Source organism: Panthera onca, chromosome A1 (assembly GCF_046562875.1).
Source record: "Panthera onca isolate mPanOnc1 chromosome A1, mPanOnc1 haplotype 2, whole genome shotgun sequence".
Lineage (NCBI taxonomy): Eukaryota > Metazoa > Chordata > Mammalia > Carnivora > Felidae > Panthera > Panthera onca.
In genome coordinates this window covers 6,033,800-6,056,794 of record NC_138339.1, presented here as the reverse complement: position 1 = coordinate 6,056,794, position 22,995 = coordinate 6,033,800, and the positions used below count along the sequence as shown (strand labels likewise).

Genomic DNA, 22,995 nt, shown 5'->3' with positions numbered 1-22,995 from the left:
GTCTCAGCCAGTTGAGCATCCAACTGTTGATTTCAGCTCAGGTCATGATCTCATGGTTGTGAGATCGAGCCCCGTGTTGGGCTCTGCACTGAGCCTAGAGCCTGTTTGGTCTCCCCCCACCCCCCACCCCACCCCGTCCCTTCCTCCCTCCCTCTCTAGATACATAAACATTTTTTTAAAAGGAAAAAAAAATATTTTTACTTGTTTAGTACATTTAACGTAATTACTGAATCCTTGGTTGGTCCCGCATGCTCATTAGAAATAAAGCGAGGATGTGAGCTTTACGAGGCTTGGCTTTCCAGAAAATGTTACATTCGCTGTGTAATTCTGGTCACGTGAAGACATTCCATCATCTAAACAGCCCTCTTGTGTAAGTGATGCCCCCCTTATGTAACACACGCATGTGCCGAATCTCAGCCAGGGCCTACGGTACCGTGGAGGAACAGGGGAGGTGGGCCTAGATTTCTCTGCACCTCCCCCACGTCCTCAAATTCCCTGCACACCTGACGTTAGTCAAGGCAGATACTGGTTAAGATCTCTGACTCTCGTGACCCTTTCTATCACGTCAGCTCTCTATGTGATTTCGCTGTTCCAACCTGGGACCCCTCCGATTCAGTCTCGACCAGAGGAAGCTCTCAGGAGCGTAGCGAGATCAGGTCACTCCTCCAGCCAAGTGGCTTTCTAGACACTCAGAGGAAACGCCATCATCTCCAACAGTCTCAAGGCAGGCACAGTCAGGCCTCCCCTTGTCTCTTCTGTTCCTCACATTTGCGACACTGTCCTACATCAGGGCCTCTGTCCTGTCCCCTCGGCCTGAGGAAATCCACAATGGCTGGCTCCCTGTCCCTCTCACGTCTTTCCCTTCCCAGTGAGGTCCTACTTGCCGGTACTCGAGATCTCCTCCAGACCACTCTCTCCGTAGCCTCCACCTCCTTCTCAGACACGTATAACCGGTAAGTCTATTTATTCGTTGCTGTCTCTCCTCAACGTAAGAACGCAAGCTTCCTGGGAACAGAGGCGTTTCATCTGTTGTGTTCACTGCTGTAGCCACAGTACTTTGAGCAGTACCTGAAAATGTATACTTTCAAGTATCTGTGAAGTGGATGAAATTCCCCTCTGGGTACCGTTCTGGCTGCACCCCACGTGTACATTTAGTCCCTCAAAAGAAATCCCCCCCAGATACTCCGTAATCCGTTTTTATTTCCTCCTATGCTATGGATCATTTGCAGGTGTTTAAAATTACGCTGTTCTCTGTGGGTTACTTTTTATAGTTCATTTTTAACCCCCTAAGGGTCAGAGAACAATGCCTTATGTTATGCAACCTGTTTTCTCTTCTGGCCTCGTTCATAATCGATTTTAAGTTTCAGGTGTATTTCAAAGCAAGGAGGGTCCCAGTTTGTCGGATGTGGCACGTACACCCAGTTTTCTAATTATCGAGCTCAAATTCTCATGGTTTTTTTCTTAATCTGATTCAGTTTAGAATCCATCAGGACAGACATACAGATGTGCTACACAGAGCGAAGAACCTCCTGGGCCCAGTCGGCTTTCTAGTGAGAAACCCCCATTGCAGACGGCTACCCCACGTTCCGGTTTTCACTCATCAGCGTCGTTACTGAAAGTAATGGGTCTGAGAGCGGCTCGTCAGAACAACTGAGGTTAGGAAGCATCTCTTACTGGTAACACCAGTGGTGCTCCAGATAGGACGGAATCCGGACAGAGTAATTCAGAGGTAGTCGCCACCCGCAAAGGTCAGACTATCTAGCAAGGCCCTTGGGTAGTGCCTGAGACTTAGCCCTAAAATAGCCCTGTGTCCCCACTGGGTTGGAGGGCAGCTCACGGCGTCAGGAGGAACAAAATCCTGCCCCTGGCACATCGAAACCACCTCAAACTTTTCCTGGAAGACGCCGTGGACCATCTAGAGAGAGAGACCCGGAACCCCACTAAGCTGACGTAACAGGCTCCAGGAGCTGTCGCGTGTCGGATCGCGAACGCGCTTTTAATAAACACGGTACAGGATCTGAGCTGACACCTATCTTCACCATGACTCACCGGCGAGGCTGCGAGGGAGCTGACCGACCTGCTCTAACACCTGACACCCAGCAGCGTCTAACAGGACTAACCTGGAGGCCGTATGCAGACAAGACGGCTCAGGATGGGCTCCAGCGCCACCGGGGTGGCCTGTCACTTTCTCTTTACAGGGCAGTTGCGGGTCACGGTATAGACAATATTGGCAGGGGAACACGAGCTCTTGTCACCTCTTGTTACAGTTTTCAAAAGTAAAGAACATGGTGCTTTGTCCTTTTTAACGTTCTCATCTTAAGTCCTTTTTGGCTGATATATACAAGCACGTGCTTATCATTAAGTCTAACTGGATTTGTTTGATACGTTCTGTTTTTTTAGATTTGTTTAAATATAAATTTGTTATATATGAATAATATAATTCTATATATAATTCTAAATCTATAAAATAATAGGTTAAATAGATTTGTTATAAAATATACGAAATAAGACTAGAGAATAATGTAATAAACAGGCATAAAGCTTTATCAAATCTTAACATTATTTATTTTTCAAAATGACCAGGGACCTGTGACAGGTAGGTTTGTTTTATAAATGCCAGTCTCCTGAATAAAAAACCAGTGAACATCAGAGCCTGGAAAAATCAATACCCTTTTACGTTTTTTTTTTCTGTAGTGACAAATTTTCCAAGCATTGGTCACTGGGAGCTGTCGTCGGCTCTTGGGCGGCTGGAAGAGCACAGCAGACGGCGGGTGCCTTACGGACCATGACTTCTCACGGTGCCGGAGGCTAGACGTCCAAGAGGAGGCTGCCGGTGGGGCCCGACTCTGCAGAGAGCCCTCTTCTGGCCGCACACTGCGGGCTTCGTGTCCCCCCCCAGGCAGGAGCCAGGGGGCCCTGGGGGGCCTCCCGTGTCAGGGTACTGATCCCATTCCTGAGGGCTCCACCCTCGTGACCCAAGTGCCTCCTAGAGGCCCCACCTCCTACTATCATCACAATGGAAGTTAGCACGGGAACACATGAATGGGGGTGGGGGGACATAAATATCAGACCGCAGTAGGAATTTTTAGAACACGAGGACACTAATTTAAGTAGGTATTTTAAGCCTAGGACACAATTTGAGTGATAGCATGGGGTTAAAATAATGTAGAAAAACTAAAAACTATGCCAAAAGGAGCAGAGGAGACGAACGGGGCGGGGGGGGGGGGGGGGGATGGAGGTGTAGTTTTACTAAAATATGTACTTGCTCGCATCTGTAAACTATGCAAATTTCCCTAAATTCTGGAACTAGGATATTAAGAAGCAATTGTGGTAAGTCATATAAAATAGAATTTTAAAATATAGGTCACATTTTTAAAGTCATTTAAAAAAAATCTCTATAAGCATTACCTTAGTATTTTTTTATCAGAGATATAGTCTTGGCAATAAATAATCATTTGACAAGGTTATACAGATCTTCCTTAACTTACAGTGAGGTTACAGCCCAACAAATGCATTCTAAGTTAAAAACTTCGAAAGTCGAAAAGCATTTAATCCGCCTAAGCTACCGAACGTCACCGCTCAGCCCGGCCTACCTCACACGTGCGCCCGCACGGACGTGAGCCCTGAAGGTGCAGCTTAGTGCCGACCACCTCGATTTACCGAACGCTGCACCAAAAGAGACAAAACGTTTGCGTGGGTACAGACGGCGGCCGGGCCTAGGGACTCCGCCACGTCCCGCAAACCGGAGAGCGAGACATCACTCGTCCCCGACCCGGGGAAAGAGCAAAACTCAAACTGTCGAGTACACCTTCTACCGGATGCGAACCGCTCTCACCCACCGTAAGGTCAAAACGTCGGACGTCAGGGACTGTCTGTGTCCACAAGTAATCACACACCACACATGGTTCATTTTAATACATGAATATTCTTTACGGTAGAGTTCACGTAAGAATAAATAATTTTCACCTGGTTTATAAAAACTGCCAAATTAAGTTCACGAGTTTTAACTACCACCCGCTCGGCTCTAGGGCCCATGCCCTGTCCTGGGAAGCCTCGTCACGTACAGACAGACGCCCTGTGAACGGACGGAGGGACCTGTGACGTTCCCCAGGACGCAGTGGCCGGCCCGGGAGGCGCCGGTGTAGGGGCCGAAGCGCGGTGTGCTGAGCGGCAGGGGCATTTACGGAAGACCAAGCCGGAAGTCTGCTGTAATGGGAAGCGATCCACTCCTGCCCTACCTCCTCCAAGAAACCTTTCTTAATTTAGTTTCAAAAATTCAAAGTCTCAGTTTCAGTGAAATTGTCTTTTAGCGCTTTCAGCCAAAAAAGCACCACTCTTTTCTTTTCTTTTGATTTTATGACCAAATATCCTGAAGGTACCGTTTTTCTTCTTTTAAAGTGGCCAATGTTTTCATTGCCTCTAGTTTTTCAACTCCAGTCTCTTTGCTTATTATCTCCACAAGGGTATCATTGACATCTTTGGCCATATTCTTTGCATCTCTAGAAAAAAGAATATTAGCGTCAGTGCTTAGGAAACAAGAATTTTCACCGAAGCCTCCATAGTTCACAAATCTAATCCCACGGACTCCACCGTCACCCACCCTGGTCCTCCCTCCGTCTCTCTGGGAAGCGACCCAACAGGTGCCCCAGCCCGTCAGCTGTCAGGCCTTCACCAGTGACCCATCCAAACCTCAGAGCTGATCACTGCCAGCTGGAAACCCTCAAAGGCGCCCCTGCTCCAGGAGCAGCCAAGTCCAAGGTCTCAGGACCCCATAAACCTAGCTCTGATCATGGCCCTCATTCCCCCACTTCATTCTCCGGGCACACAGCGGAACTTGCATTCCCAAGGGCAACCAGGTTTCCACCTACAAGCCTTCGTATGGACACGCACATGCCTGTGCGGGCGCGCGCGCGCACACACACACACACACACACACACACACACACACACACATTAACAGACACATTAACTGTGGGCCTGGCTCTAAGTGCTTCGACATGTTTTAGCCTATTCACTTATAGGACAGAGTGAGGTGACCCTCCTGTGCCCCTGCAGTCCCCTCCAAGCACCTGCTGATGTGGCTTTCCCAGCAGGGAGTAAGCTGTTTGGGGGCAGGGAATGTACTGCACTTATCACTCCATATCTGAACCGTGCCAGACAGGACGCTGGTGGCACCTGGGTGGCTCAGTCAGTTAAGCGTCCGACTCTTGATTTTGGCTCAGGTCACGATGTTGCAGCTCGCGGGATCGAGCCTCACGTTGGGTTCTGCGCTGACGGCATGGGAGCTACTTGGGATTCTCTTTCTCCCTCCCTCCCTCCCTATCTGCCCTCCCCCACTCGCTCACGCACCTGCACACATGCGCTCTTAAAAACAAACAAGTTAAAAAAAACCAAAGTGTCAGGCAGGACTCCAAGATGTCGGGAACAGAACCTGTCCCACCCTTGCGGTAACACTTGTTGAGAAAGGCGTCTCCAGGGGCCTCCTCGACTTGGTCGTGCTCTCCCCTCCACCACTGCACCGGAGTTTTCATCCCCACAGCCCTTCCCCGTGGCCCCAGTGGCTGCAGCTGCCACACCTCCTGGTCTCCACTGTCCTCTTGACTGTCAGCAGCACAAGGCTCCCGCTTGGGACAGTGGTCCCTGGGCTGAGGGACAGGATCACTCCTGCTGAGGGGCTGGTCCGCATGAGGGCACCACGGGGTCTCGTCCTGAGCCCCGACCACAGACCACCATGATGCACATTATCAACTCCACTGCACAGATGGGAAAGTGAGGCACCAGGAATGAGTAAAGAACTATTCCTCAGTTAACATTTTAAGACTCTGGACATGTAAGATAGCCCCCGAGTTCTCAATTATCAGTTATCCGTAGACTTGTGCAACTGACTTTGCCTCCAGTAGTTGAGCTGCATCTAAAACTCCAGCCTATTCCTCATCATTGACAGCTCTACAGTCTCCAAAGTGAAGGTCAAATACTTCTCTAAAAGCTAAATGAAAATGTAAACCAACATCATGTCCAGAATCTCTGCCTTTATCAACCAAAAGCAGGGAGTCAAAAATCCATTAATAGGTCACAAAATCAACTCAGCGGTCAAAACCAATTTTTTTAACAATAAGACAGAATAGACGTTATCACAACAGGTCATGAGAAGTCAATAGAAAAAGCTCTGTTTTATAAAACCTGTTTCAATTATATCTATTCCAGATCACTGTACCAGTATTTCTTCTTCGGTATCACAGTTTAAAAACAAAACAAAACAAACAAACAAAAAAACCTGACTTGGTGATTTATAACATGTTTTAAACACCAGGGATGTGGGGGCACCTGGGCGGCTCAGTCGGTTAAGCATCCAACTTCGGCTCAGGTCATGATCTCATGTCTTGTGGGTTCGAGCCTTGCGTCGGACTCTGTGCTGACAGCTCAGAGCCCGGAGCCTGCTTCGGATTCTGTGTCTCCCTCTCTCTCTGCCCCTCCCTGGCTCACACCCTGTCTCTCTCTCTCAAAAATAAATAAAACTTTAAAAAATAAATAAATAAATGCCAGGGATGTGTTAGAATTAAAAACAACTACTTCTCACTTCAAAAGTCCTTTCTATTTAGCAGTTTTTTTTAATTCCATTGACGAGTTGGTAAGTTCCCCAAATTTTTATTTTTTATGGCAATTTTGGGATTTCTATAATAGATCTTGCTTCAAAAAGTAAATAAAACAACATAAAGAAAATTCCTGGCTTAGGTCAACTTTGACATAAATTATGCCTTGAAAAAAAGGATCTTTAGATTCACATTCTCAGAGTAAAAAACCAGAGTTTTCCTTAGTTAGGTCAGCTGCACACATCACATATTCTTGGATACAACAGAATCAGTCCTGAGACTGCAAGTTCAATGATTAACGTCTTAATACCAGAAAGAACTTCTAGAGGCTAAAACATGTATTCAATACGGCACACGGCATTCTGAAAAGCAAGGATTAATTTTCACTTCTATTTCTCGGATAATGACAACATCTTGGCTGCCAAAGGTATGTTAAAATCATTTTAGAACTTGTATTCCTATTCCTGTACTTAGGAATCAAATCAGTCATCCCTACCCACCTAGGTTAACAGTCCCTGGTTCACTTAATAAATATCATCAACTGTCTTCGCCGACCCGGCCCCTGAGCCTGACGGCCACTCACCCACACACGTAAATGTAGCCGCTCTCCTGAAGAAGGACCCTGGCCACCTGCTTGCTGTGAAGCCACATGTTGTCTTGCACATACTTCACTGGGGCTTCCTCCTCCCCGACAGGAGCATCTCTCGAGAAGGAGACCTTTAAGTGAGTTAGGATCCCACGCTTATAGAAGTGTCGGAGCTCTTCTCTGAAATACGGTATATGGGTTACTTGAAAGTTCATCCTTTCAAGCTGAGAAAGCCCGGAATCAGAATACTAGAATTGTGTCGTACCTGAATAAATAATCCCTTTCCTTATGTCGGCAGCCAAAAAACAACCACATTGCTCCGAAGTGTCCCTCTGGATGTTGTTCTTGGAGTTTCTCTCTTCGTGAGAAAGAAAGTGGAGATGTTGGACATAAAGAATATGTAAAACTGGGGTGCCTGGGCAGCTCAGCCGGTTAAGCGTCCGACTTCGGCTCAGGTCATGATCTCACGGTTCGTGGATTCGAGCCCCGCATTGGGCTCTGTGCTGACAGCTCGGAGCCCGGAGCCTGCTTTGGATTCTGTGTCTCCCTCTCTCTGTCCCTCCCCCATTCCCATTTTGTCTGTCAAAAATAAACAAGCATTAAAAAATATGTATATATGTAAAACCAAGCTATTAGGTCAGGAAATACCCCCAAGAAACCGAGGCAGGGTTTGCAGTCACTGAGTGACCACTGTGCCATGTTCCCAGGGATCCCTGGTCCCTCCAGCAGCTGCTACAACAGGCATTACCTGTGGGCTGCAGGCACCTACAAGCATTTCGTGGGGATCTAGGAGGATGACCCAGAACATCACAGTGTGAAACCTACACTGACTTCTACATTCACTATTAATAGCGACTCTGTGAATAAAATTAACTCTCAATTAATGGAATGGAAATGTGGCCCCGGGCTTTAAGCAGGAGAATGATCTGCTGAGAACTGTTTCAGAAATGACACAGCGATGAGACGAGCCGGCCACGTCTGCCCTTCCCCTCTGCTTCCTTGAGGAAAAAACGAAAACAAAGTAAAAACAACAAAAAGACTGTCCACAGGATATTACACCGCTATGTGGAGACCAGCACACAAAAAGAATTGTTCAGGATTTCACAGACAGGGAGAGAAGGACAACTTGTTTTACATCAAAGAGTTCTACACGGATACGAAGACACATCTATTCAGATCGATCTGCTGAAAATTACTGACGTTGGGGTTTAACTTTGAACCTTTGGTGTAAGCGAATCTCCGTCAGTAGCAGTTTTATCCAGTTAAGGGACACATGGGACAGTGCGCACATCATCACAACAGAAAGTGGTGCCTGAAATCTGTCCCCAACTACACGTTATAAACTATGTGCAGCTGGGGGAAAAAAAAAGAAAAATAAAGTGCTGCCGTAAAAAGGGAGCTTCTAACACAAAACGAAACCTCTGGGAGATAGCACATTTACTTTTCCCACGGTGACAAATTATGCTATGCGATCACACGTTTGATAATAATTTTTTAAAATAAAACTTTTACAACCCAAGTCCAATATCCGAAAAAGTCACCGCAGAAACAAAAAAGGTGCTCTGTCGTATTTCTAGCCAGTATCACAAGGGATACATTTTCTCACTAGTCAAAGAAAGCACACACCTGTGTTGCAGGAAACCAATGAAGGGCGCTATGCCAGTTCCCGGACCCACCATTATGACGGGGGCGGCAGGGTCACTCGGTAAGTGGAAAAAACCGGTCGTTCGAGGAGAGATGGAGATCTGGAATATTAAACCAACGCTCGTGAGTCTGAAAGAAAACCTAGACAAAGGTACGTAAGCAAGATGATCTTCGCTAGAGAAATTAAACAGCAGCATCAGATCTTACTGAAACCATGAACATTTCCACCACCAAAGAGAAAAACACAAGCCTGTCTTGCAAAGTTTTACTTTCCGTCGAAATCAAAGGTGCTTTAAAAATGACAGGTATATCTTGAAGGTAGAACACTGAACAGATACGATCACATTCTTGTCCTGGGCCCGTGGGTAAGATCTGCTTTCTAGTAGGCAACCCATTATATATATCATGGAGAAATGCACGAAAACCTGAAGACAGGATTCTCTGTGTTCGCACACCAAGGGGCAACGAAGATTAACAAGATGGAGTGAAAGTTTCCAGTGCAAATTAGGCAACGGAAGGAAAAAGCAGAGGGTTGCTCCAAAGATGCTAGAGAATTGTGCTGTATTTGTTAATCTGGGGTCAATGTTATGTGTCTGCAAAAGGGGAAGAATAAGTAAGCCGAATACACAGATAAATACAACCTTTTTGCTAAAATTTCCAAAGATTGTTCTTCTAAACCGTGTGCCAGAAATACTTACAAGGAACCAACTTCTAAATATATTTCAGTTCCAGTCTCAGTTTGCTCTGCGCAGAAGTTACACCGGGTAATGGGGAACTGCTCTACATACCCACGTGTAATTATACACGTTTTCTCCTTCGGTGGAAGGAAAATCATACGAGGCTCATCAACGTGATGAACACCGTACTTTTTATTTGTTTTTTATTTTTTTTAATTTTTTTTAACGTTTATTTATTTTTGAGACAGAGAGAGACAGAGCATGCACAGGGGAGGGGCAGAGAGAGAGGGAGACACAGAATCGGAAGCAGGCTCCAGTCTCTGAGCCATCAGCACAGAGCCCGACGCGGGGCTCGAACCCACAGATTGTGAGATCATGACCTGAGCCGAAGTCGGATGCTTAACCGACCAAGCCACCCAGGCGCCCCAACACCGTACTTTTTAAACAACGAACCAGCAGAGCTGTGAGTGAACACGTGCTCTCATTCTGGTCATTAACGTTACCTTGGCCTTGACTCATTCAAGTATGAGTCTCCCTGCCGGTACTCAATAGGACAAGCACTATGGATACAGAAATGAACAAAACAAGATCCCTGTCTCCGAGGACTTACATTTTCGGAACAAGAGACGATAATCAGACATTCGTCCGTAAAATGGCTGGTAATAAGACGCGTGAGGCAAAACAAAACAGGATACACCGGCTATGACAGGAGCGTGTCGGTGACAGGGACCGCGAGGCAACCAGCATCGGTCCACTCTCACTGCAGCAGACCCCACACGGCTCGCAACACCTCCACACACGTCTTCCTGGCTCTCCCGTGAGGCTACGGGTTGGCTACAGCTCTCTGCACCACAGACCAACTTCACCCACTTGCAAGCCCCAGCAGCGTCCCTGACCCGCGGCGTCCCGTCCTCCTGTCGCAGCCGCCCCGGCAGGGAGCTCCCGCCGGGCCAGGCACGCATCCTGTCCGCTCGCGTCTCATGGCGCCATCTGGCCACACGCCGTCGGGAGGGGCGGTCCACGCCTCCCAGGGACAGGGGGCGTCTGTCACAGTTGTCCCATCTACCCGCGCGGGGAGGGTGTGGGGTGGGTCACGTGACCCTTAACAGTGTCTACACTTCCTAATAAAACGTGTGCTAAGCAGCATACAGTTTAAATCGTATCCTTTTCCCGGTACTTCTAATGCCTCAACACTGGGGAGCCTAACAATAAAAGATCTGTTAAAGCGGAGAAAGGAGCAAGAAAAGGGTGGAAGGGAGGAAAGAATGTGTAAAAGGCACCCGTGCTGAGTGTCTGTGATATGTGTGGCGCACACATGTTCAACTTTCTGGAGATCATCTCTTTTCACAGGATCATACGACATAGTATTGTCCTGTCGGTATTGTAGTATTTCTTTTCAAAACCGGGGTGCCTGGGTGGCCTAGTCGGTTGAGGATCCGACTTCGGCTCAGGTCATGATCTCTCGGCTCATGAGTTGGAGCCCCGCGTCCGGCTCTGTGCTGACAGCTCAGAGCCTGGAGCCTGCTTCCGATTCTGTGTCTCCCTCTCTCTCTCTGCTCACGCCCTGTCTCTCTCCTTCAAAAATAAACATTTAAAAAAATATTTTTAATTAAAAAAAACAAAAAGAAGAACAGTGTGTTAGGTTAATATTTTGCTGATGCGTGAACCCAGGAGTACAGGGCGCAGGGGAGGAGACGGGGTCTCTCTCTCAGACGCCTCTGTCCAGGCAGCAGCCTGGCAAAATACCGCAGTAAAGGGCAACTTCGAGCAGCAGTTTCCCACAAGCCCTCTCAAGTATACACCGAGCCTTACTACCCCCTCAGGGCACGAACTCTTCCACTGCAATAACTTACAAGGACCACATCCTTCCTAAGATAAGGCTACAAATGACAGGTACGTTTTTTTTTCAATACCACAAAGAAAGACGACTTCGTGATAAAGCCTGAAATGTTTTGTTTAATTTCAACCATCCTCGTGGGCGAGCAGGGACTTTAAACTGTTCCTTTCGCCACAGTCTTGAGTGAGATTCTGCCCATGCTGTGTCAAAACACGAAGGATGGGCACTAAGTCCAGATGTAAAAGTGTCCACAGTTCACAAAATCGAGTCACATTTTTCTCCCGTGTGTTTAAAAAGCCATTTTGCCACATTATGCCTTCACATTAACAGCACTAATTCGAATTCTATACCACATCTGTGACAAAAAGGGAAGAAATAGGGTGAAACCCTAGTATCCTAGGGGTGCCTGGGTGGCTCAGTCAGGTGGGCGTCTGACTCCAGCTCAGGTCACGATCTCACAATTCATGGGTTCGAGCCCCACGTCGGGCCCTGTGCAGAAAGCGTGGAGCCTGGAGCCTCCTCTGGATTCTGTCTCCCTCTCTCTCTCTCTCTCTCTCTCCCCTCTTTGTGCTCTCTCTCTCAAAAGTAAATAAACATTAAAAAAAATTAAAAAAACAAAAAAAAACAACCTTTAGTACCCCAAAACTAAAGGCTATAAAATTAATCTCTGGGTGTCGACTGACTCCAAGTTAAGGACTTATCTGGGACACAGGCTCTGGCCTGCACACCTCAACACCAGCCTTCAGTATGGTCCTGGACTCTTCCTGTGCCAACTGGCAGGAAAGGCCTTCTTTTCTACGAACAGGACAAGGAAGGAGAAAAGACTGTATTTTACAAAATTCATACTTTAAATATTTGAGAGAGACATGGTAGGCAGGTAATGTTTTCCTGACTTCCCAGGAAAGAGATTCTAAAATTCAAGTATGGCAAAAATTTTCCCTTGAATAAACTACACAGTAACAGACGATGCCAGGGAAGACCACGTTGTTTCTTTCGAATCAGGCAAACAGCATCATTTTAAGAACGCCCACACTGCACACTCCCGGTACCTCAGGAGCAGGGGCTGGCCCGCCTTCTGCAGGGGACACCCGCGTGTCTGGACGAAGGATGGACGCGACCACCGTGGCCAGCCAGCCTGTGCACACGCCCCTCCGCAGGACCTCCTTCGTGGTGGGAGACAAAAACTCCACGACGTTGAAAACGAAATGAAGCTTCCCCGGGTGAGACAGATTTGAGCTGCAGAGACACACAGGTTACTTTTAAACTTTGTATCAGGACTGATCATACAGGCTACACTCAGCCTTTCTTACTGGACACAGGGAGGTTTCTTTCTGGGCTCTAAGCTGCCTTCTAACTCCTCAGGGAAAAGCGATCTGTTGCTCCTTAAAAGCTCCCCTCCTCCTGCCCCCCATCTTGTGAGATTCCAATTCCCTGTTTGCTTCGAGACTCCGTAAGATCTCTGCAACCTTTCATCTCTTCACTGGCGGCCTCTGCTACCCAGCGAAGGTGGCCTGGCCCAGCACTCCAGGCAGCAAGTGAGGCCCGGGCGACTCTGGCCTCATGTGGGGGAATGTGGTTGCAGCCCAGGGACTAAATGTGGTTGTGCTCCTGCAGGACCAGAGTCCCAAGACGGGTCTCCTTCATTCCCTATCGTGTCCCCGCTATTGTCTTCCACAAATCAGGTTAAACTTCCACCGGGTGAATTTGGAACTAATAAGGATTTAGAAGTCGGAGATTCACAATATTTTGGGAGAGAGATGCTATGTGTTAGTAAATATCAGTACCTTGCACACGAATATGGTCTGGGCTGGAGCTTAGGAAGATGCTCTAGAAAAAAAAGAATGAAAACAAGCAATGAATTCACTGCTACTGAAAAAAAAATTATATGTAAGGGTTTGTCAAAATTCAAGTCTGAGTTTGATGCCTATTTTTTTTTTTATTTCGAATACCCAAAATAACATGTTTGCATTTAAATCATATTTTATTTTTATTTTTCAATATATGCAATTTATTGTCAAACTGGTTTCCATACAACAGCCAGTGCTCATCCCAACAGGTGCCCTCCTCAATCCCCATCACCCACCCTCCCCTCCCTCCCACCCCATCAACCCTCAGTTTGTTCTCAGTTTTTAAGAGTCTCTTACGCTTTGGCTCTCTCCCACTCTAAAGCATATTTTAGAGCATGTGTAAATTCACTGTGACTAAGCAAATTATGACTGAATACTTTTTCCAATTCCTCACATTAAAAACCAGACACGTGGCATTCCTTTAACTGGAAATCAGTGTGTCTTTCTAAAGCTAGCTTCTTAACCCAAAGGATAATAAAAGCATCCATGAAGGGGCTTCAGAATCAAGAAACTCATTAAATTCGCTATGTGTGTGCAGTTTTCTGAGAAGTGTCCAGAGTTTTCATATTTCAAATAAGATCACGACCCCCAAAAGATTAAGGGTGTTAAGGATTATGGGAAATACTTAGGCTTGAAATATTTTTCCTTCTTATATTTATATAGTAAGAAGAAAATGGGAATGTAGTGGTAAAACCTTTAAGTTATCCAGAACCCAGTGGTTTCCAAATACATCGGTGCTCTTTTTTTTTTTTTTTTTTAATTTTTTTTTCAACGTTTTTTATTTATTTTTTGGGACAGAGAGAGACAGAGCATGAACGGGGGAGGGGCAGAGAGAGAGGGAGACACAGAATCGGAAACAGGCTCCAGGCTCCGGGCCATCGGCCCAGAGCCCGACGCGGGGCTCGAACTCACGGACCGCGAGATCGTGACCTGGCCGAAGTCGGACGCTTAACCGACTGCGCCGCCCAGGCGCCCCACATTGGTGCTCTTTTAAAAGTCGGTCAAAGAGTCGGGGCAGCTGGGTGGCTCAGTCGATTAAGCAACCAACTCTTGATTTGGGCTCAGGTCATGGCTCATGGTTTGTGAGTCTGAGGCCCGAGTTGGGCCCTGCACTGGCAGCACAGAGCCTGCTTGGGATTCTCTCTCTCTCCCTCTCTCTGTCATTCTCTCTCTCCCCTACACCCACACAACCCCTTCCCTACTCTCCCTTTCTCTCAAAGTAAATAAACTTAAAAAAAAGTCAAAGATTCACTACTTGAGGGTGGGAGGGAGGGTGGGTGATGGGTTTTGAGGAGGGCACCTTTTGGGATGAGCACTGGCTGTTGTATGGAAACCAGTTTGACAATAAATTTCGTAAAAAAAAAAAAAAAAAAAAAAAAAAGATTCACTACTTGAATACCTAACTGTCCACTAACAAACTCTGAAACTTTTTGTGTTCAACGTTACATGTTTAGTAGTTCTCTAGTAAAAACTGGGAAAGAACTGTTCTAAAATTTAACAAATAACAGAATAAGGCTTAAAAAGGGCTCAACATAATATAAGCTTTAGATACGTTCAATTTCTTTAAAGAAGCTGGAAAATAATTTTTTAATGTTTATTTATTTTTGAGAGAGAGACAGAGACAGAGCATGAGCAGGGGAGGGGCAGAGAGAGGGAGACACAGAATCCGAAGCAGGCTCCAGGCTCTGAGCTGTCAGCACAGAGCCCGACATGGGGCTCAAACTCACCAACTGTGAGATCATGACTCGAGCTGAAGTCAGACACTCAACCGACTGAGCCACCCAGGCACCCCAAGAATCTAATTTTTTAAGCCTCAATGCCTTTACTCATTTTTTACACAACTGTGTAATAAATGCTATACAAAAGTTAAAAGACAGCAAATCGGTGAAAAGAACAGAAACCTATTCTCATATGCTGGGGAACTTTACAAGGGTTCTTACAGTTTGTCTACACACGTTCTGGTTATTCTCCCAACCCCCGTTCTCCCTCCACAGACTCCACTGGGAAGGGGAGGAGCGTCCCTTTGAATACAGGGAAGTGGGAGGAGCTGCCTCGCTCAGAAACTTCACCATTTTGAGGACAAGGAAAAGGAGTACTAAGAAAAAGGGAAAAAGGCGCCTGGGGGGCTCAGTCAGTTGAATGTCCGACTCTTGATTTCCGCTCAGGTCATGATCTCACGGTTCGTAAAACTGTGCCCCGCATTGGGCTCCACGCTGGGTGTGGAGTCTGCTTGGGATATTCTCTCTCTCTCTCTCATTCTCTCTCTCTCTCTCTCTCTATCTATCTATCTATCTATCTCTGCCCTTGCCCTGCTCGCCACTCATGCACGTGTATTCTCTCTCCCTCAAAACCCTCAAAATAAATAAACTTAAAAAAAGAAGGGAAATAAAGCAGGATCTGACTTATAGAGGAGCACACAGCTAATTCTGCGGGACAACGGGGCACCTTGTGGCCTAACAGTGAGAGGCAGGATATACGTTTTCCTGGAACCAAAGATAATGCAATTCTGAAGGTTTTACTAGTTATCGCCACAGCAAAACAGCTAGGGGAGGACAAACTACAAGCACAGGAAAGTACTACGCGTCTAAGACTCCTGCACACTCGTCCGTCACCATCCCCGGTACACGTCTGTGGTCCCCACGGAGGCTGCAGAAAGTCCCCCCCGGACACACAGTTCCTCAGGGAGGTCTTCTCTCTTCTGTTGGAACAAAGACCCCAAGAGACAGTGTGGATGAAAATCAAGGTGATGCTACATTTGGACATTCTGTGGCTAGTTCACCCAGGCCTCAAGCCCGGAGGCTCCCTGCACGAGGCAGCACGTGCCGGTACGACACGGGGGGCCCCTGCCGCCCTGGGAGCGCCCTGAACCGGACGTGCCCAGCGGCGACACCTCTGTGTTGTACACAGAGAGCACCCACCTCCTTAACCTCTGTCACGTACACCTGATGCCTATCAGCTTTGAAAAACCTGGTTTCCTTCGGGAAACTCCTTTTTTGGTAAAATCTGAGCAAAAAAACTTTCCAAACCATAGCTGAATGAATAGAAAAGACGCTGAAGTCCAATCCAAAGAAGGAGAATGACCACTGGCTGCAAGGAAGCTCAGACGATTGTGATGATGGCAGAAGGACGAAGTAAGGAAATAAACATTGTGGCAGCGGGGTTCTTCCCACTTCCAGGAAGACCCAGACACAGAGGCTCCCTCCCAGAGACGTGCTCCCCCCTGCCACCTGCCAGACAGACGGGAGGGCCCCTAGGGCACAGGGGTGGGGAGCACTCACAGGAGGGCCCCTGGGGCACAGGGCCAGGAGCACTCGTGGGAGGGACCCTGGGGTGCAGGGCCAGGAGCACTCACGGGAGGGCCCTTGGCTCAGGGGTGGGGCGCACTCACGGGAGGGCCCCTGAGGTGCAGGGCCAGGAGCACTCATGGGAGGGACCCTGGGGCACAGGGCCGGGGAGCACTCACGGGAGGGCCCCTGGGATGCAGGGCTGGGAGCACTCATGGGAGGGCCCTTGGCGCAGGGGTGGGGAGCACCCATGGGAGGGTCCCTGGGGCGCAGGGCCGGGAGCACTCACGGGAGGGCCCCTGGGGCGGAGGGCCGGGAGCACACACGGGAGGGCCCCTGGGGCGGAGGGCTGGGAGCACTCACGGGAGGGCCCCTGGGGCGGAGGGCTGGGAGCACTCATGGGAGGGCCCCTGGGGCACAGGGCCAGGAGCACTCATGGGAGGGACCCTGGGGCACAGGGCTGGGGAGCACTCACGGGAGGGCCCCTGGGGAACAGGGCCAGGAGCACTCATGGGAGGGACCCTGGGGCACAGGGCCGGGGAGCACTCACGGGAGGGCCCCTGGGGCGCAGGGCTGGGAGCACTCACGGGAGGGCCCCTGGGGCACAGGGCCGGGAGCACTCATGAGAGGGACACTGGGGCACAGGGCCGGGGAGCACTCACGGGAGGGCCCCTGGGGCGCAGGGCTGGGGAGCACTCACGGGAGGGCCCCTGGGGCACAGGGCCGGGAGCACTCATGAGAGGGACCCTGGGGGCACAGGGCCGGGGAGCACTCACGGGAGGGCCCCTGGGGCGCAGGACCAGGAGCACTCACCGAGCAGGAGCGCCAGCGGAGGCTGGCAGGATGGGAAAGCCAGCAGGAGGTCCAGGAGCCCGGTGTGGGCGTCCCGCACGAAGCGGCCGTAGTCGGCGGCGCCCTGCCTGCTGCACAGCTCGTGCAGCCTGCGCCTGTCTGGGCCGGCCGCGTGTTCCGCCAGGGCTCTCAGCATCGCCTGCGGCCAGAGGAGGAAGCAGGTTGAAAGTACCACGTGGGGCCAGGCTGCGCGAATCTTCCGTCAGTACGTACCCGGGAACGCACCTGGTCACCCGGGGACGCACCCGGTCACGCATCTAGGTGTGCGATCAGGAGAGAGAACTTGGCTGGCACCTATGTGCTTTCATTCAGCCTGCTCAAGAAAGTGCCCTCCCACGTCCTACTTTCGGTCACCTTTCCTGTTTCCCAAACCAATGTGATTCAGTCCCAAGTACGACCTCAGATGTCGTGTCTGGCGTACTTGAGTAACAGTGATCAGGAGTCTCGTAACTCCTCATTTTAACTCGAGACAAAATACCTGTTCTTGTCTTAGCAGATGACCACAAGCTAGACTTCCCTCCTCTGCTAACCGGTAAGCCCTTTATACAAAAGGCACTGGGCACGACCCCTGCTCTGCCCTAAGGGCTCCCAGCTCGTGAGAGTGCTCAGGAGGCCAACTACCCCGATAGGGGCTTCGGCAGCCAGGGTGTCCCGGAACGCAAGCCTGGGCCGACAGCTGGCCCCGTGGAAGAGACGGTCAGGAGGGCGAAGCGGCCAGCGGTTCCGCAAAGGCACAGGCGGCTGGCAAAAGCACGCTCCCCGGGGCCATGCCGTATTCACTAGCACGCAGGGAAATGGGGGCGCAGGACAAAGGCTGCAAAGACAGGCAAGGCCAGAGCATCGAGAAGCCTCCTGCACACGGACTCTCTGAGTCACCTCAGACTCACTGCAGAAAGAGGAGGAGAACAGAAACGAAGAAAGCCAAGCAATGACATCCTGAATCCCAAGCCTCAAAGAGCCAAGTCCAAACTCTCGGACAAAAGACCAAACTTGCTAGTAACGACTTCCGGTTTCCACGTATTCGGACCATGACATACATATAGATGGTTCTTAAGGACATACACCCGTTAAACGGCACATACAGCTGTCACCACTCCAGGGTTCTTTAGGGACAAAGCAAGTAAGCGAGTCCTCTGTTTCCAGTGCTAAATGAGATGCTAACAGACACTCCTACTTGTCACCCCATGGCTCAAGCACCTCGTGCCCCGGACCCCCCAACAGGAAGGACGAGGTCCCTCCTCTCGTGAGGGGTCACGGGTTTCCAGTGGCTCAGCTCAGGAGCCCTGCCTGAACTATCCTGGGACTAACACACTGCAAGCCTTCTTCACGATGCCAGGCACAGGGCCAAACACAGACCGAGCACTCGGAAACCGTGTGGGGTGAACGAGCACCCCACTTCTCTGCACGGGTCGCAGGCAGGATACCTTCCCACCCTGGGGTACACGAGCTCCTGAGTTCCTGAGTTCCTCATTTTTGTGTCCAGAATTTTTACAGTGAGAATGTTACTTTTATAGTAAGGAAAAATATGTTTATGTATATTCGCTGTATGGAAAGGTAGAGCTGAACTAAATTGTGAAACGTACTGTGTTTAATCAGGAAGTTCTCATCACGGTGCATTCTAAATTTACTCAAATTACATCCAGGGCTGAGCCTCTCTCTAAAGGAGTTTGCTTGCCAAAGGCTGCATGCAACAAACGACGAATACGACAGAGAGCAGAAACGGCATTGTGGAGGGCACCCCGATGGAGGCACCACCCACGCTCACTGGCGAAGTGCGGCCGGCAAAGTTTCCCCATTTGGATCTGTGTAGGGACGCGGTTGGAAGAAATCAGGTACGAGCATCTTCGAAACGCAGCTCCCGGCATCCTACTGACACCTAGTGGATCATTCTCTCTGCACATTCATCTAGAGACATCCGTAACCTCCCCGAATCCTTTAATTCTGATTTAACAGTAGGTGACTGTGTGCTTTCACCCGGAAGAGATCCCAACATTAAACAGGCCTGCACCCTCATAAGCTTCCTGTCATCAATTAGAAAAAGTGTCCCTGTGCAGTAGGAGAACACAAGGTCATCTGGGGTCACCTTAATCGCTGATTAACGTGTCACATCAAGTTAACGGCTGGTAAGAATAAGAAAAATGTCATTTCAACAGAAAACACAAAATTTTGGGGCACCTGGGTGGCTCCGTCGGTTGAGCGGCCGACTTCGGCTCAGGTCATGATCTCACGGTCGGTGAGTTCGAGCCCCGCGTTGGGCTCTGTGCTGACAGCTCAGAGCCTGGAGCCTGTTTCCGATTCTGTGTCTCCCTCTCTCTTTCTGACCCTCCCCCGTTCATGCTCTGTCTCTCACTGTCTCAAAAATAAATAAACGTTAAAAAAAATTTTTTTTAAAAAAAGAAAACACAAAATTTCAATATAAGCACAACCCCAAAAATATTTGTCCATGACAAATACCATACACGCTTGGAAACTCTTGAAAAGATGCCCTGAACGCCGTATCTTCTAAGCCTTCAAAGGGCAGATACCAGATTTAATGAATCTTACACAGAGCTAAGTATACTTGCAAATAGTTACCCAAAGAGATGTACCTTCTTAGGAACTGCTCTTATTTCAAGGCACCAGGTGAGAATGAACTGGAGAGAGCGTCCCTCGGGGACGTGCTGGGGTAAGGCTGCTCCTTTTCAGGCACACAGGAAAGAGTTCGTGACACAAAAAATAAAGAATAGAATGTTTTTGCATCCTTAAAAACACAATTACCTGTATTCTTTACATTACCGTGCTAGCAAGGTCCAATAGGATTTGTGGCAATGTTTATCCAGTCAAAAAATTTTCCCAAAATGTTTATAGGGAAAAAAAATCCACTTTGCAAAAATAAATAAATAAAAGAATTATAAATTCCATAGTATTATTAGCCACACCTACCAAATCTAGGTATACCAAACAAGAGGGAAATTATCCAAAGCTAAGGACCAAAACAAACAAACAAAAAAAAAAAACAACCAAAAACCAAAATATGGGTCTTGTCCATTAACAATGCATATTATTCTCAAAAAGAATTTTAGAATTGATGAAACTCCAAGATTCTAGGCAAATAACTGAAAAAACAAATAATGCCCCTTAATTATGGAAAACTATTTTTATATACTAAATAAGCAATAAATATGCTATGAGAAATACACATTATAAGCAAACCTTAAAAAGGTCCACATAATAAGAGTTTACTGTAGGACAACTCTCGTAGAACTCCACAACAAAATAATGCTAAGTGCAGAAAGCCAACGAACAGACTCGGTTACACTCACGTGTCCTGTCCAGCAGTGTTCCAGTAAGCAGAAAATGCATGATCATCCCACCCCGTGTGATGGGTGTAAAAGTTAAGAAACCGGCAGGCCAGCACGTGCCCGTGTCTGACCCACTGTCCTACCCTACCTACTCAGGCCACCTGTGCAGCCATCACACAGGGTTGGGGAAGGAGGGCCTTGCACTGGTCACCTCCCATGCGTTGGTCCAACGATACCTTAAGAAATAACAGATCGGGGCTGTACCTTTCTTCTTTGTGTCACCCTTAATTTTCAAGACGACACAGTGCTCTCTTCTGTCTGTGAGCCGCAGTCTTTGGAGTAGGTGTTGAACCTCAGAATCACTGTTGGGACAGATCACGTTGAAGGCGTCTCCAGGCTGATAGGAAAAATCTGTTTTCTAGAGAAGAACCAACATGGAAGGAAAAAAAAGCACATATGAGTTAAGAGTTTGAGCCGTGGGGTAACAAAAATATGTTTTTATTATATTCTCATTTCAAAATAGGAACTAGAAACCAAATGATTCTAACTTCAAAAAATAAGCCCAACTGAACAAACCTTTTATTAGGAGTTACTTTTTTTTTTTTTTAATTTTAAAGTAACCTATACACCCCGCGCAGGGCTCCAACTCACAACTCCGAGACCGAGAGTCACATGCTCCATGGACTGAACCAGCCAGGGGCCTCGGGAGTTACTTTAAAGAAAAAAACTTCCATAGTTACCCAGTGTTTTGTTTCGACCATTTGAGTATTTTTTACAATGTTAAAACCTGTCTCATTTAAGGTGACTCAGTAAATGTTTTAATCGTCAACGTAAAATTCCCTCTCAGGCAAACACGCATATTAGGAGCGAGAGAAACTTCCTGAGGCTGTCTGCATTGGTCCTCGATTTCCTTTAGTTTTTTCTTTTGGGGAAGAACAAGGGCAGGAGAGACATCGTATTTCTTCCTTACTGAGCAGAAGACGTTCCAGCACTTGGCTTTGCTGCTGTGAACGAACGCGGACTGGGAGATCCACGTGCCCCCCACGGCGGTTCACAGAGTGACACAGAACGAGTGCAGGATCCCGAGAGCCTCCGACCACACGTGCTCTCGTCCCCGGCCAGTGAGGGACACAGCGTGAACCCACCTGCCGGCCAACCCTCACCATTTCACGACAAGAGTGTGACACAGAATGAAAAAGAAAACGTTTCGGTACACACCGAACATTTAACAATACTTCCAAAGGAACGGGAAACTACTCAACCGTATGCCAGCAAAACCACTTAGTTTGATGCCTGCCGTTTCTCTCTTCCTGTCAGAAGTTCGGCGAAATCTACAGACGGCCCCGACTCCCTTTTCTGAAAGCACGACCCCCTTCCCGGAACCCCCGCCGACATACACAGCTGAGGGACTCTCGAGCCTCCGGCCCTGAGGTCACAGGAGGCCAGTGGTTCGGGGCCGGGGCCGGGCAGTGGCTCGTGGATGGAGCGGAGACACAGCACGTGCCCCGAAAACTACATGAGAACGCTTATCACCATCCTTCTGGAGGGATCCGTGACTGCTCCCGGATTCTCAAGGCACGAGAGCCACCACGACGACGAGGAACGAAGCGGTCGGTGCCCGGCCGGGTCTGAGCTCTGCTCCCGACCACCCTTCAACGACCGGCTGCCTCTCTCAGGGCTCTTCTCGGACGGAAATGCCGCTTTGAGGCTGCTATGTTTCACGGCTTACTGAGTGAGGGGACGCTGTTCTCTCCCAGGCGAGAGACACTATATAGGTGGCGCCACTGTTGTCTCCAATCAACTCACCTCCCACATCCCTCCTCATTGTAGCCCCACCCCCACACACCCCCAGAGTCAAAAGAAAACAGGTGTGATGTGGGGAGAAAACACGGGGGGTCGAGAATGAGCGGGCCTGCTGTCGGCCAGAGACCGTCGTCCTTCCCGAGCGTGGGGACCCCAGCAGCCCCTCGACAGCACACGGGGCTCAGAGCCAGCTTCTGGAACTTACCGAAATGTCCAATTCCACCAGGAGAGTGGTTTTGATGGCATCGTCCGTAGTCAGCTGAACTGCCTTTGAAATTGGAACTTGAAAAACTGGATCCACGGGAGTCACAGATGCTCGGCTTTCCTCCTCGGGAGACAAATGTGATAAAATATCACTAAATGCGATTTCCAATTTTACTCACCATTGCTTCGCTCAGTGACTAGGTAAGATCTATAGGGTCTTAGAAAACATCCTAGCTATTGAAGAATTTGTTTCTAAGGCAAATGGCTACAGACACACGCCTCTCAATCTTTCAGAAGAGATAGCTCATCCAGATCTTAAATGGCTTGGTTATTAGGTACATTTCTGGGATATTTATTGAAAACATCAGGCACCAGCATTTTCGCGTAAAG

General features: G+C 48.6%; 1 protein-coding gene across 3 annotated transcripts in view; it reads right to left on the bottom strand.

The window, feature by feature from the left end:
* Nucleotides 1-3,905: 3,905 nt before the first annotated feature.
* Nucleotides 3,906-22,995, bottom strand: part of MTRR (5-methyltetrahydrofolate-homocysteine methyltransferase reductase) — a 32,599-nt gene continuing 13,509 nt past the window's right edge. For 2 of the 3 annotated variants that reach the window (XM_060634346.3, XM_060634347.3), the window contains exons 6-15: nt 22,607-22,729; nt 20,863-21,016; nt 19,906-19,994; nt 17,279-17,456; nt 13,119-13,161; nt 12,384-12,570; nt 8,803-8,921; nt 7,442-7,534; nt 7,174-7,356; nt 3,906-4,499 (exon numbers count right to left, since the gene is read on the bottom strand). In XM_060634346.3, coding sequence (XP_060490329.2) covers nt 4,355-4,499; nt 7,174-7,356; nt 7,442-7,534; nt 8,803-8,921; nt 12,384-12,570; nt 13,119-13,161; nt 17,279-17,456; nt 19,906-19,994; nt 20,863-21,016; nt 22,607-22,729 — 1,314 coding nt within the window. In that variant the 3' untranslated portion in view covers nt 3,906-4,354. The remainder of the gene's footprint in view (nt 4,500-7,173; nt 7,357-7,441; nt 7,535-8,802; nt 8,922-12,383; nt 12,571-13,118; nt 13,162-17,278; nt 17,457-19,905; nt 19,995-20,862; nt 21,017-22,606; nt 22,730-22,995) is intronic. The other variant, XM_060634348.3, reaches the window with a different exon arrangement.